The 15,426-nt window shown below is 40.8% G+C and overlaps 1 protein-coding gene across 3 annotated transcripts in view; it reads left to right on the top strand.

The window, feature by feature from the left end:
* Nucleotides 1-15,426, top strand: part of PTPRB (protein tyrosine phosphatase receptor type B) — a 66,368-nt gene that overhangs the window by 22,669 nt on the left and 28,273 nt on the right. For all 3 annotated transcript variants that reach the window (XM_074870569.1, XM_074870568.1, XM_074870570.1), the window contains 8 exons: nucleotides 720-998; nucleotides 1,355-1,612; nucleotides 3,170-3,433; nucleotides 6,010-6,279; nucleotides 8,042-8,302; nucleotides 10,457-10,723; nucleotides 13,277-13,540; nucleotides 14,520-14,783. In XM_074870569.1, coding sequence (XP_074726670.1) covers nucleotides 720-998; nucleotides 1,355-1,612; nucleotides 3,170-3,433; nucleotides 6,010-6,279; nucleotides 8,042-8,302; nucleotides 10,457-10,723; nucleotides 13,277-13,540; nucleotides 14,520-14,783 — 2,127 coding nt within the window. The remainder of the gene's footprint in view (nucleotides 1-719; nucleotides 999-1,354; nucleotides 1,613-3,169; nucleotides 3,434-6,009; nucleotides 6,280-8,041; nucleotides 8,303-10,456; nucleotides 10,724-13,276; nucleotides 13,541-14,519; nucleotides 14,784-15,426) is intronic.

Below are 15,426 nucleotides of genomic sequence, written 5' to 3'. Positions count from 1 at the left end.
AAGTGTATTGTATTTTACAGGTGATTTTACTGAGAGCTCCTTAATAAACAGCGTAATGAATGCTGAGAAGTTCTCAGAGAAATAGCCCCAATTAAATATAGTTCCTAAAAGTTTATCCAGTGGCTGTTTGGGGTTTTTAAAATTTGTATGAACAATACTATAGCAGAGCAGAAGCATACTCTATTGGAATCTGTTTGAAGTGGTTGAAGTTAATACTAAAAACAAAGGATTGTTGCCCTTAAAATTGTATAAATGCTCATGCCCATTAGTGATAAAAGTGTTTAGCATGAGTGGTAGGAAATGAAAGCCACTGGTACCACTGTATCTATAAAGCTACATTACACTGAGGCATTCAGTGTAATTTGCTGAGTTTTCATGTTTGCTGTTTCTTATTAAAGTTGTTACAGTTTTACTATCAGCAGATTTCCAAGCTTGTTATATACATCCACAACTGGGACTGTTTTTCTACGTGTGTGTGTGAGTGAGTGTATACACATAAGCACAAGTAACATTTCTGAATTCTGCAGGACTGCCTTGCAGACAGATTTCAATGATACAGTGTTTATAAATGGAAAGAGAAACACTTTTTGAAAACCATTGGCAGCATCATGATGATAAAAGGAGAGTTTTCAAAGGTTTTTTGTGCTGCTGTGTAAAACTTCAGACAATCCCAATGCAAGAAATGCTAGTTTATGTTTTCTGCTTTTTTAAAACTACAGATCCCTTACCACCACCTCGTTTTGAAATTAATAAGGAAAAAACTACACTCACAAGCTTGCAGGTTCAGTGGGAGCCTTCCTCAGGAAAGGTGGACTTGTATAACCTAGTATTATCTGATCACGATAATAAAAAGATACAAGAAGTCTCCATACCAGGAAGAATTTCAAAAACAGAAAATACTTTTTCCAGTCTCATCCCTGGGAATAAATACAACATTGTCCTCAGTGCAGTTGCTGGAAATAAGAGTACCCCGGAACTTCACATAAGTGGATCTACTGGTAGGACTTGTTTTATATTAGTTCATCTAAATAAAACCACTTAATGGAATTTTGCAGTTCTGCATTTTGAAACTAACAAATATATATAATTCTTCTACCTGGCAAGATAGATATGTATCTCTCTATATGTAAGTATCTATTGATTATAAGTAGAAATAAACAAAACATGAATCTCTGACTAACATAAAGAGTTGTTTGCTAAGAATGGAGGCATGTTGTTATGGTGTATTTGGACATAAATTTGGGGTTTCGTTTCCTAAAGAAACTCAACATATTTTGAAAGTAAATCTGTTCAAAATTGCTGAAATTGTTGAGAAAACCGTTAGGCCTTAAACATGTGTTTTTTATTCCAACAGTGCCATCCCCCGTGAAAAATATTCAGGTCAGTGTCAAGACAGACACTATCCATGCTTCATGGTCTCCTGGCTCCGGGCACGTGGATCGTTATAGGCTGGTGTTACTGGATAATCATGTCCCCATTCATGAGATTGACCAAGAAGACCCTCTGACCTCCTACACTTTTTCAGGACTTACAGCGGGTCGCCTGTATAACCTCACTATCGTAACTCAGGCTGCAGGATTGGAAAGCAGCAGTTTTCAAACAGTCAGGACAGGTATGATTTCAGAATTCGTCACAACAGAACAAGAAGCTGAGGCCATAATCTAATAATATTACAGCACATATTTCAGAATAATAAATGATTCGTGTTCCAGATGTATATTCCCAGACTTCAGTGGCTGAATTACCCTTGGCAGGTGTTTCCAAAGGCTATAGAGGGAGTTAGAGACACCATAAGCTTGTTTAGCTCCCTAAGTTAGCACTGCAGCAAAGTTAGTGGCTAAATTAGCTGGTAGGGTGTCTTCAGCTAACTTAGCTGTACTGCTTAATGTCAGCAGCTCCATTAAACATGTAAAGTTAGGTATTAGCAATCTGAGCTCAAGTGCCTTAGTATCACCTCATATCTGTGAAAGAGGTTCATATGACTCCTGTGTGAACTTCAGCGAATTGAGGCAGTTGGTAGTCTGGTTATTTCATAGTACTGAAGATGGTTTAACTCCATGATTCTTGCTTAGCTGAACGGGAGATGTAGAGCTTGTGAGTTTTGCAAAAAAATATTTTCTGTGACTTTTTTCTCTGGATTGCAAAATAGCTACACTTCTGAAAAAGGAAGTGGAAAAAAAAATGTACAGCAGGTTAAGAACTTTAAAATTGAATGTTGGTTTGGTTTTTTTTTTTTCCACAGAGAAGTATTGATTCACAGAACCAGAGTTTTAGAAAGGAATATTTTTTCAGGAAGATTTTTCAGGATAGAGTTCTGTGGTCATAGAGAGAAAGATAAGGTGACGTCCTACTAGAGTCCAATGGCTAAAACACTCATATAAGCAAAAACATGGTCATGGCTTTGCTTTTCTTAATTTCTGGAAAACATAAGGTGCAGTTTCTCCTACAGCAATCTCACCATGTAATTTAATAATTTAATTATTAAGTGACCAATATTGTGACGTCTAGGGCACACAGATGAGTGCTGTTGTCACCTAGCACTGGCTGTTCTGGGGGTTATACTCTTGTTTCATTTTATTTCTTCAGAGTTTTTTCTTTCTTGCTGTTATGGAGTGCAGAAATTTTAAATCTCACAGGTTTTCTGAGAACATAAAAGCACTCCATGTAGCTTGCAGCATGGTCCTCCATTTCAGTATCTAGTGTGCCCCAAGCCTGAGAAGTGAAGATACTGGAGGTGGCTTCTTTTGGTGGAACATTTGAATAAAAAGGTCTGATTTCAACCCCTTCTACACTGGCATAGCTTCAGTGATGCTGCAGTGTTTACCAAAATGTAAGCAGGCATCTCTGCTCTTAGGAGCACATGCCTGGTCTGTTTTGTAGTCCAAATGAGTGGTGTGAGTGCCAACATGGCTAACAGATTCTCTATTCTGTGAAACAAGAGTGGACATTGTAAAAGGTGTCACTCTCAGCAGCAGAGTATCTTAAACAGGGCTGGGTTCAGTTTCACTGTGACCAGACTTTACCCTTTCACTGTTAAGGCACAGTCATTCATACTCCCTCTCATATAACTATTCAAAAGCAAAACTTAACTATCACAGTTTGGTGGTAGCAGGTCTTATATGTTCTATGGTAGAAGTATTTTATTCTCTTTCTTATTTTCTTTTTTTAGCCCCAGCTGAAGTCTTAGATTTGACGGTGACTAACGATGACAGCTTAGATGCTTTAAAAGTTAAGTGGAGAAGACCTTCAGGAAACCTCAATTTCTATAATATCACCCTGTCTCATCTCGGATCAGTTAAAGAAGTCAAAACTCTACAGCCACCGGTCACAGAGACTCACTTTGACAAGCTAACTCCAGGACGCCTTTATCAGGTTATTGCCCGCACAATCAGTGGTGAACTGTTTACTGATCGGATGGCAACTGGCAGGACATGTAAGTCTTCTGCTTCAGTAAGAACATTGTAACCAATGCTATTTTGCCTACACTGGCCTTGTAGAAAATCATTGTAGGAGAGAAGATGATTTGGATTCCAGGCAAAATAAGATAAAGAGCACTGTATTATTGCGGGAGTACCCCTTCCTGACTCTCTGGCAACAGTTAATCTGGCAGCCAAAAGCAGTTCCAGCATAGTTTGGGAGCAGGAAACAATAATGCATTTTGGACCTTAGAGTTGGGTGAGTCTGTTACAAAACTGTTCCACACTACTGCACTTCTGACCAACTTTGTTATCTTGAATTCAACTCAGCATAGTACATGAAATGAGTTACATTATGGGGAAGTATGCATGTAATCAAAATGTTAACGGATTTTTAAGTAATTTTGCAAGGTTTAATGTTATCCCTTGTTCCAGACACAAATCTACAAATAGGAAAAGATTAGGTCTTGGCTTTCTTTACTACCAGCAGTGTGGATTAAGGAAGGTATGTGGCAGCCTGGGTAGAGCTGGGTTATGTTTTGTTTATCTTCTTTCAGAAGTATAATTTTCTTTCAGGTATCTCTTGTATGAATTCTAAACCTGGAAAGTCTTGGCATAATTCTCCCACAGCATTACTGGCCACAAAGGTGTGTCATGTTCTCCACATCAGCCTAGCCCAGGCAGAATTTAGAGGGGAAAAAAATATATAAGTGGGTGAAGAATATATATATATATTGTTGGTAGACTCAGAGCCAGAAAATATAAAATGTGTGGGTGTGAGAGAGAGAGCAGAGTATTTATTTTAGAGAATATTTATCATCTACAGCTAAACATCTCATGTGAAAGGCATGTTCTTGACATATTTAGCTGTTACCCCATTCTCAGTGCAGGCTGGAAGAGACCTGAAAGCCTTTCATGTCCAGTAAGTAAAAAGCTGGACTGGTTACATGCATGTCTTTTTTGTTGGTCTAGCCTACCATTAAAGACCTTTAAGTTACCATTCCTATCTGAAGGGAGAGTTTCAGGCCCTTACTCAAACCACTGATCCCCAAATTTGTCACCTAGACCCAGTACTTTCAAAGTTGGGGATCTAGAAGTCCCATTTCCAAGGATGCTGATCTTGTGCAGTTCCTTTCCTTGACTTTTCCATAGATACCAAGAGCTTTGAAAACAGAGTTACTTCAGCAGAAGCTTTGTGGCCTAAAGACAAATTTGTAAATCCAGGCCATCAGGTCTATAGATGCTGAAGGGGTTAGACTCCTAGGATCCCTCTGTAACTTGCAGAGTGAGCCGGGTGCCTAAGAACATAATCTACATTGCTGAGTATTGAGAGGGTGCCTACAGCAGCAGAACCTGCTGAGGAATATTGTGGCGAGGAATATGGACATCTCAGGGACTGAAACTTTGTACCGTAAGGGTGTAATGATGTCTAGCCAGTCTGACAAGGCTGAACTTTATCTGTTATGATGTAAGTACATCCACGCGTCCGAACAAAACACTGTGTGCTTTTATGCACTCAGCAATTGAAGCACATCTCCCATACTCACTGGCATGTGGGAGATCTAGATTTGGTACCCAGCTATGCCTGTGGGAAGTGAAACTGGTAAGTATTTTGTGGTGCTGGTAGAAATCTCTCAATCCTTTGCTAGGTACTGAGCAATTAAATATTAACTAAGCCAGAGAAAACGTGAGAGCACGATTCTAGCCTTGTAGTTTACAGTTAATACTTGCTGATGGTCTCAGGGCTGCAATGCTGATTTCCGAGTATCTTAACACTAAGCTATAGGTATCCTAACCTATGGATCTGCATCTGTCCTCCAGTCTCTGCTTGGTGCAGTTAATATTTAATTATTCTATGAAAATCAGAAAAGCTTCAGCGATCCAGTGTGACCTGCAGCAGTAGGGCAGGAAGGTTGAGCATGTAAATTCAGGACCCTTGAAGTGGAGGACAGGATGAAGTGGATACTGTAATGGACCTCAGTTTGAACCGTAGTGCCTTACAGCTGGGAGGGACTAGGACATACAAGGCCTTTGTGGAAGAAGCCATCAGATTTTGCATTTCTGCTGCTGAGACCAGAATTTGGCCCATAGCAGTTGAAGTTTTGGCCTTAGCTTTGAAAAATTGGTTGACAGTTTCTAAGTGAACTTAAGTCCAGGAAAAAAAGGGGAAGCTAACTGAAAATTGGAAGATGCATCCAAGAAGTGCATGGGGGAGATTTTGTCTACCTTAAGAAGGGTTCCCCATTTCTGATGTCAGAAACCAACAGTGAAAAAGTGAGTGGTTTCTGTGGGGAAGAGTAAAAATTTTCATTCTTTAAAATGAATTCCAGCCTTTGTAACAAGATACCTCCATCCCTGGATGTGTTTAAGGGTCGTTTAGATGAGATGTTGGGGGATATGGTGTAGGGGAGAACTTTGTAGAGTAGGGCTGATGGTTGGACTCAATGATCCCAAGGGTCAGAATGATTCTGTGATTCTGTGATCCAGGTACTTCTACAATAGCTGTGCTGCGAGACAGGTTTTGCCAGTGAGCGGTTACGTCTTACCAGAAATAACCCACTTCAGAATTACTCTCTCAATCTCTGTATTTCAGTTCCCCAGAAAGTTTCTGAGCTGAAAGCCGGTGGTGGTGGCTGGCTGAGGTCTCTGCGAGTGAACTGGCTGCCCCCTGCGGGAGACTGGGAGAGGTACCGCCTGCTCCTGTGGAACAGCTCGGCCCTGGTGCTCAACACCACCCTCGAGAAGGACACCACCGAGTACCTCATCCGCGACGTGGGCCTCATCCCGGGGAGGCAGTACAACGTGGACGTCATTGTGGAGAGTGGCGATTTGCAGAGCAAGACTAGCTGCACGGGGAGAACAGGTCAGCATGCTCATCCAGGAAGTGTGAAAGTGAAAAATGTTCATCTGGGCTCTGTGGACAGAAAAAGCACTTGGGAATCCGCAGATGAATTTCACTATTAATACAGTAAAAAGGAGCTCCCTTGTAAACAACAGAAATAATTATTTTTAGCAGTCCTGTGAAAACTTCAAGGGTTATTTTTGTGGTAAAAGTTTTGTTAGTGAAAGTTTGGGTAATTTTATCACCATTCTGTCATGACTGAGGCATCAGACTACATGTACAACATTTCGCTGTTATATTTTTTAGCTGATTGTAGGCACCCTATATAGTTCTTAAAGAGAGCAATATAGATCCTCCTGCATTGTTCATCACTATTTCAGTGGCAAACTGATTTCCTTGCCAGCCTGTATAAAGAGTATCAACGGCATTAACCAAAGCTGGCTGAGGTGTATCTTAGTATGCCTGTTCCATAACATCCCAGTTCTTGTTCCTGTGCTCCAGAAATAAAATGGGGTTAGTCTGTTCAAGTCAGCCTTTCCAAAGGAAATCCATATACACTGCAGGGACATGAGTGGAATTCTTTTGCAGCATGTTAGTCAAAGCCACATCTGATTGCTTCAAACATGAGAAATAATTGCAGTATAATTGTTAATGTTTCTGCTCTATGAATGCAAAATAAGTGCAGTTCAGAGGAAAAGAACACTTGGAGGAAGAGTATCAGGCAACGCTCAAGCCTGAGCCTTATCTCACTGGAGAATGTGAGGTAAGATAGGGCCACCCTACTTCATCCTCATCCATCCTTATGCCCGCCTTTCCTGTACACACTTACCTGTCATTCCCTGAGGGCTTAATTTTGTTCATTTTGCACAATGGCAAGACCAGTAGAAGCTACAGAACTGAAGCTTTCTCTTAACTTCTAGCCAGCTTGATCAGAGCAAGGCACATTCTCATCTTGCTTACTTTGATATACATTGCAAATAATTTAAGTTTATGGTGTTACTTTTAATTGACGCAGCTAAGCGATTAGAGCATGGTCCAATAAATAATATGCAGGCAGAGGGTGTGTTTGACCCACAGTCAGGTACATAATGTACCTGTTATGAAGCATAGGTATTAGGCCCTATTCTGACTTAATTTTCTCTTACATAAACCCATAGTCTTGGAAAGTGAGTTGTATTTCAACATAACAGGGATAAAATCAGATGAGGAAACTACATTAGTTAACAGATGCCCTCTGTGCATGCATACACATGTACATACATGAACACACAAAAATTCACTAATCAAATTGTTTCTTCTATGCCACCATAAGTTTGAAGTGTCTCCCAACTTGACTGAGATACGAACCAGTGCAAAATCAATGTCGCTCTGACCTTATAATTTGCATCCTTGTTTGTTTCAGCTAAATTGGTGTAGATCTGTTTTATGGTATAGATGTTTTATGTCCCTGTCTAGCATGCACAGTTCAAGAGGAAACTCACTGACTTCACTGCATTTCCATTCATACTAAAATATATATCCTGACATAAGTTTAAACCTAAGATTACAGCCATAATGCATTGCTGAAGTCTGCTGCTACAGCCCTTTACTGGAAGAGTAGCACAAATGCTAGATTTGTAAGAAGGGCTTCCCAGAGACAGGTAAAGAATCTCCTCTTGATTATAAATACTTCGTTGCTGTCACATTTCAGCCTTACAGAACAGGTTCCTTACAGCAGCTTGAGATATGGCATGAGCATTCACTACAAAATCCTGTTCTCGTTGTGATATTTGTGTACTTACAGCTCCAGAGCCTGTTCTCCAGCTCCGTGTGAAGCATGCTAATGAATCTTCACTTAGTGTCATGTGGATGACCCCTGTTGCGGAATGGGACAGATACGTGGTTTCACTGGGAGACAGGGATCTTGCTGTCATTAAAAAAGGGCTTGCAAAAGAAGCTAAGGAATTCACATTCACTGACTTGGTACCTGGAAGAAAATACACAGCTACCGTCACTACCATTAGTGGGATTTTAAGCAACTGGACTTCAGTGGAAGGAAGAACAGGTATCATCCTGTCAAACTATTTTAATCTTTAGTTCTGTTAACCATTAACAACCTTCTTTGTTTTGTAGTCAACTGAATGAACTCAGTGTCTAAATCTCAACAGTCTTGAATTTACATTTGTTTTTTGAATAGAATATGTTTCTGAGTCTCTCATTTCTGACTCTCAATTATCCTGCAGTATTTATTTAAGGTTTTCTGGAAATGGATATGTAATTCCTGGCAAAACAGTTTTCTGAAATACTCTGTCATGTCTGATCAATCTATATTAGCACAAGATTCCATATAAGAACATTTTTCACTGGGTATCTTCAGGAAGGTCACTTCCTTGATTCAAAGCATTCATCATCTGGAAAAAAAAAAAACCACACCACCACACAGAAAAATGTTGATTTAGAGGGAACATTCCAAGGTTGACAGACACAAAACATATGTGACCTTGAAAATGTATTTTGAATCACTCTCTGCTTTTCTGATTCCAGAATCTGTATCTGTTACTTAGGATGATGACTGTGACACGAAGAAGGTCCCGTTCCCACCCCCTGCAGGGTGCTAATTTTGTGCACGTGTGCAAGTTTTAAACCATATGCGTTGCTTTACTCTGCTTGACTTATGCATTCTTCAGGGCAAGCAAAGTCTTAAAATGTAGCTCTGGTCTGGCACAGCACAGGGAAAAACAAGCTGCTAGTATATGAATCTAATCATGCCTATGGCTTGATAGTGGTCCTTACTTAAATGTTGTAACTCCTTCCAAGGCCTGAAAAGTTTGACTTAAACTTTCATTTCTGTGCTATGTGATTAGATAGCTGGGATTTCACTTCCTTCTGCCCCTTTAGGAGGCCTATTCAGGCATAAAGGTTACAGTGTCCCACTTCACTAGTATGAATCAATACTTGAAAACACATCAGGCAGGGCTAGTGTGTCAACATTGCATTCAAAGTGATAAAGAACGAATATCAGTGAATTTGAATGTAGGTCTTATTAAGCATTCCAAACCTCTGAATCTTCTTCGCCGTAGGACAGCTTACTAGGCTTGCAAAATATTGCTGTAAATGAGAGAAATAGGTCTATACATGCATCCCAGATTCATCAGGTTCTAGTGAAGCCTGAGGTATCACTAAAAATGACTTTAGCACAGAAATGTGGCACTTCAGTGTCTTGTTGGAGCTTACTACGTTATGACAGCATTATAAAACAGGTGGGATTTTTGATTTAGTTTTTTTATCAACATTACATTTTTTTCAGCTATGTGCCCAATTTTCTGACTTCTGTTAATGATTGCTAATCCAGTACTGTGTGTGCAAAAAAATTGATATAAAACAAGAAATAAAGCTTGCAATCACGTTTTGTAAAGTTAATGTTCTTTATTTCAGTTGTGCTTCATCGTGTAAGCAGAAATACTTAGAGAGAAGTAACTGTATTTCCTTGTTTGACCTAATATTGTCTAAAAAAAAAAGTATTTTGGGTAAAATTCATGCTAGATAGTACATTCCTTTTGTTCTTTCTTTTTCCTTTTTGGTTTGGCTAAGTTCATGAATTTATACTTAGATAAATGTTATGTTTCTTTAACAATTAATTCATCTTTTGGTGCTAGAAAAGTTAGTATCCTACAGATCTTCTGACGTAAAAAGTAAAACCAAAACCATCCACCTCAGTTACCCCCAAAATTAAAGGGTCTGACACCTCTCTGAGGTATAGATGACTATGGCTGAGGTATTCATCAAACTAGTTTGCCATTTAATAGGAATGAGAGACAGGGAATAGGAGAGGAAAGGGAGAATGAAAGACACAGACGGTATTTGAAGTACTCATAAAAAACCCAAGTGATTTCCCAAATTGATGGCTTTTGTTTACTGGTATTTATAAAATGCCATCTCTTCCAGTTCTCTGATCTTAAATCATTTTGGTCTGACTGAGAAAAGCTGTGCTAAAGTGTGAAAGACCTTTCTGTGCCTTAGATAGTTTCCCATAGACCACATCCCATCAGACAGGAAGCAGTCCACAGTTAGATTATTTTTAGTCCTGTTGAGTCTGGCTGCAAATTGGAATGTTCTTTTGATGCACTTCCTCAGTGTGACTAAACTTGGGTTATTTGGGGGATTTTGTTTTGGTTTATTTTGTTTGTCCTCAGTAACATTATGACACTTTTCTTTGCAGTGCCAGCCCAAGTGACTGCTCTGACTGTGGCAAGTCAGGGATCAACCAACAGCTTGTTCACCAACTGGACAAGAGCACTGGGAGATGTAGATTCATACCAAGTGCTACTGATTTATGAGAATGTTGTCATTAAAAATGAGACTGTTCCCAGTGAAACCAACAGATATCACTTCTACCCCCTGAAACCTGGAGGACTCTATTCAGTTGTTGTCACCACTGTCAGTGGGGGGATATCTTCAAGGCAAACAATTGCAGAGGGGAGGACAGGTAAAAAGGACAATACTCCAGCATGTCTTTTCTCAGTTCCTAAAAGCTGAATTTATTGAAGAGAATGGTCTTGTGATTAAGCCACTGCACTGAGAATTCAGAAATACATGAGTTGACAAACCTGATCTCCTTCTATGACAGGGCGACCCACTTATTGGATGAAGGAAAGGCTGTGGATGTTGTCTACCTTGACTTTAGTAAGGCCTCTGACACCGTTTCCCACAGCATTCTCCTGGCAAAACTGGCTGCTCGTGGCTTGGATGGGCACACGCTTTGCTGGGTAAAAAACTGGCTGGATGGTCAGGCCCAAAGAGTTGTGGTGAACGGAGTTAAATCCGGTTGGCGGCCAGTCACGAGTGGTGTCCCCCAGGGCTTGGTTTTGGGGCCACTCCTGTTTAACATCTTTATTGATGATCTAGACGAGGGGATCGAGTGCACCCTCAGTAAGTTTGCAGATGACACCAAGCTGGGTGGGAGTGTTGATCTGCTCGAGGGTAGGGAGGCTCTGCAGAGAGATCTGGACAGGCTGGAGCGATGGGCTCGGGCCAGCTGTAGGAGTTTCAATAAGGCCAAATGCCGGGTGCTGCACTTGGGCCACAACAACCCCCAGCAACGCTACAGGCTTGGGGAGGAGTGGCTGGAGAGCTGCCAGTCAGAGAGGGACCTGGGGGTGTTGATTGACAGCCGTCTGAACATGAGCCAGCAGTGTGCCCAGGTGGCCAAGAAGGCCAGTGGTATCCTGGCTTGCATCAGAAATAGCGTGGCCAGAAGGGACAGGGGAGTGATCTTACCCCTGTACTGGTGAGGGTAGGGCACTGGTGAGGCCGCACCTCGATTGCTGTGTTCAGTTTTGGGCCCCTCACTACAAAAAGGACATTGAATTACTCAAGCGTGTCCAAAGAAGGGCAACAAAGCTGGTGAAGGGTCTGGAGCACATGTCGTACGAGGAGCGGCTGAGGGAACTGGGGTTGTTTAGTCTGGAGAAGAGGAGGCTGAGGGGAGACCTCATCGCCCTCTACAACTACCTGAAAGGAGGTTGCAGAGAGCTGGGGATGAGTCTCTTTAACCAAGTAATAAGCAATAGAACAAGAGGGGATGGCCTCAAGTTGCGCCAGGGAAGGTTTAGACTGGATATTAGGAAGTATTTCTTTAGGGGTTGTTAGGCGTTGGAATGGGCTGCCCAGGGAGGTGGTGGAGTCCCCATCCCTGGAGATGTTTAAGAGTAGGGTCGACATAGTGCTGAGGGATATGGTGCAGTTGGGAACTGTTAATGTTGGGTTGATGGTTGGACTGGATGATCTTCAAGGTCTTTTCCAACCTAGACAATTCTGTGATTCTGTGAGTTTCAGCCATATAATTCCTGTATGTGGCCTCAGGCACACTGTGGGTCCAGATTCATGTTAACATAGCTTTAGGGAGCTAAATGCTCTACCTACCACAGGAACTATGTACAGCAGGATCACTCTGTAGTGAAGACAAAAGTACGCCCTGAGAGTGATTACAGCTATGGTAGGTGAATCACTCCTTGGAAGGGACTTTCTTGTTCCATTGACTAGATGACAGCATAGGGTGATTGCTCCTTACGTAGGTATACAAATTATCTGCCTAAAGGTGGTGCGATGAATTTATGTCTCAGTCTCTTATGACCCATTCTTTTTCTCCAGTCCATTAAAGAATGTCCACCAGGGTTAATTACTCATTATGAGGCCCTTCTATACTGCATAGGACAGAATTTACTATTACATCAAATTCTGTAAGTTTAATGACTCATAAAATGTAATACCAGTCCTTCAGATACTTAGATAGAGGGAAAAACTGACAACACAGTGCAATTTCACCCTTTATGTGAATTTGGCAACAGCCAGGCATTCAGCAGTTTGCCTCAATGTTCTCCTTGAAAACAATTATTTTCGGGTTAAAAAATTAAAAAAAAAAAAGAAAAACAACTGGAGAAGAGTAACACTAAAAGGCTCAAAGTACCTAAACATATTTTGTAAAATCTTCTAATTTTTTTGACTCTGACAGCTGATAGCCAGCCCCTCTACTGAGGTAAGTCAGTTCAGTACGTCAGAGTCCAGTGAAAGTGTGGCAGTTCATTATGATTAAGGTCTGCTCCTGTAATAACTGATAGTTTTGTACCTGAGTGATGGTAGTTCTGGCAATGTGGAGCCTTTGAGCTCACCTTGCTGGCTTGAAAAACAAATTGCATTCATGTTTTGGCCACTAGGCGTCAGAGAACTCATTGTAAATGAAACACATTCTGCCATGGGCCTCAACTTCATACAAGCCTCAGTAGTTATTGCTATTACTGTTGAACGGCAATTTGAGAGGATAACTCATCTTTTGGGATTTTAGAAGTGCTGGGCTCATACCACCAAAGACAATTTCCTTTACTGTTTCAAAAAAGCAGATGAGTGCTGCTGAGTGGGAGTCAGTGCAGAGCTGCTCAGGAGTCCCAGACTGCTTATTTTTCAGGGTGGCATTCCAGGCATTTTCACAACAATAGGAATTGGCTAGTTAAAGCTCTTTTGTTTCTTCCTCTTTGTTGCACAGTTCCTTCCAGTGTGACTGGAGTAACAGTAAATAACTCAGGTCGCAGTGACTACCTCAGTGTTTCTTGGCTGCCAGCTTCTGGAGATGTGGACAGTTATTTGGTAACACTCTCTCACAATGACCAGATTGTTCAGACTCTCACCATTTCCAAATCCTTCAGTGAATGCTCCTTCAGCAGCCTTACTCCTGGGACGCTTTACAATGTGATGATAACCACAAAGAGTGGGAAGTACGAAAATTATTCCTTCAGCCAGGAACGAACAGGTAAAGAGAGCCTCTGAGCAAATCAAGTCACCATAACCACTTTGTGTAGCCATTATCAATGAGCTTTCGATATCTGACCAAACTGGGATGAGTGAATAGGGGTTGGAGGGTCAAACTATAAAATTACAGCTTTACAGACTTAGCTTTATTCTTATGCCCCTACTGCTGCTTTATATCATAAAAAATTACTTCAGCATGAATAGAAGTCATGTGTCAGTCCTTGTGAGTGAGCAGAAATCATGTATCAGTTTTGGCTCAAATGCATTTTCCTGCCCTTAACCCCTCTACTTGGCTTTTCAAGTATATCCTGCAGAACATCTCCCCAAAAAGTTACTCAAACACTGAAAGAATGGGATAGGACAGGCTAACTACTAAAATATTAGTCACATAAATGAGTAACACCCATGTCTTGGTTTTGCTCATGTAACACCCATGTCTATGGTTTTGGTCATGCAGTGTTCAAGGAGATTATAACAGGAATAGAGAAATTTCAGAGAAGGGTGGCAATAATGATAGAAACTTCCTCAAAGCTTAAAAAGACTTGAGACTTTACACTTGGTAAACCAGTAGAATAAAATAAAGATATTAAGGGGTGTTAAAACGACAAAAAATATCAAGTTAGTGCAATTTTAGTCTTCTCATGATGTAAGTGAAAATACAAGTGACAGCCATTTAAATGAGGAGAAGCAAATTCAGGATTAGTGTGAACCTGTAGAACTCACTGCTATAAGCAAAACTGACCAGGTTCCAAAAGACCAAAAATTGGAAAGCCAAACCATTGTCATATGACGTAAAGCAGCCTGGAAACTGCAGTTACTATTTTATAGAGAGTAGGGTATTGCTTAAATCCACATTGTGGTCTTTTTGCAACTTCCTCAGAAAAGCCTGGTAATTACCACAGATATAGTCCACTACAGCAACTCCTGTTTCTTCAGGAAGTTATTGCTTTCTACATCTTTAATTGTATTTTTTCTTGCAGTCCCTTCAAGTGTTCAGGGACTTACTGTCAGCAATTCAGCCAGAAGTGACTACTTGAAGGTGTCCTGGTTACATGCCTCTGGATATTTTGATAATTATGAAGTAATCATCAAGAACAACAACGATTTCATCCAAACAAAAAGTGTCCCAAAGGATGAAAATGAATGTGTGTTCACTAATCTGGTCCCAGGGAGGCAGTACAGTGTCACGGTCAGTACACGGAGTGGGAAATACGAAACTAGTGAAAGGATCTATGGCAGAACAAGTAAGTAAACACCCTGGAAACATCCTGAGACACTCCAGGATTTTTTTCTATTTACCATACCTGGTCTCAAAAATCTGGTCTGATTTTAACATGGAATGTTGAGCGTGACTCTTTGAATGTGTGTCATTCCAAATATGGAAAGCATTATTTAGTTTATGATCAGTGTTTAAGTTACAGACATATAGAAAGTGAAAGAAGAGACCTGTGCTGTGAACTTGGAAAGCAAATCTTGAAACACGGAAAACAAAACTAATTGTACCAATTTCCACATAAGCTTAGTATTTTAAACTGTGCCAGAATGTACAAGTCAGTTTTTTCTGGTTATGGAAATATGTAAGGAATAAGATAGGCTAGACCTCACTATACTGAAATTACCCCAAGAACTGGAGTTGGAGATCATGGGGCAAGAGTGGTAAGGTGGCTAGTTGTGAGCCAGCAGAGGTCTGGATGCAATCTGCCTGTCCTCACCTAGCTCTACATGTAAGCTAATAAGCCATGCTAAGAAACCGAGTTTATTAACACCAATGTAGCACTGGGCAAAAATAACTGATTGGGAACTGCACAGTGTGGCGCTGCATCGCATAGATGGATTGCCTCGGGTCTCCACTAGTTCAGGCCTCTTTGCACCGCAGTTGTACATGCA

The sequence above is a fragment of the Strix uralensis genome, chromosome 5 (genome assembly GCF_047716275.1).
Source record: "Strix uralensis isolate ZFMK-TIS-50842 chromosome 5, bStrUra1, whole genome shotgun sequence".
Taxonomy (NCBI): Eukaryota; Metazoa; Chordata; class Aves; order Strigiformes; family Strigidae; genus Strix; species Strix uralensis.
The sequence above is the reverse complement of the archived record's forward strand: the minus strand, read 5'-3'. Positions and strand labels throughout refer to the sequence as shown.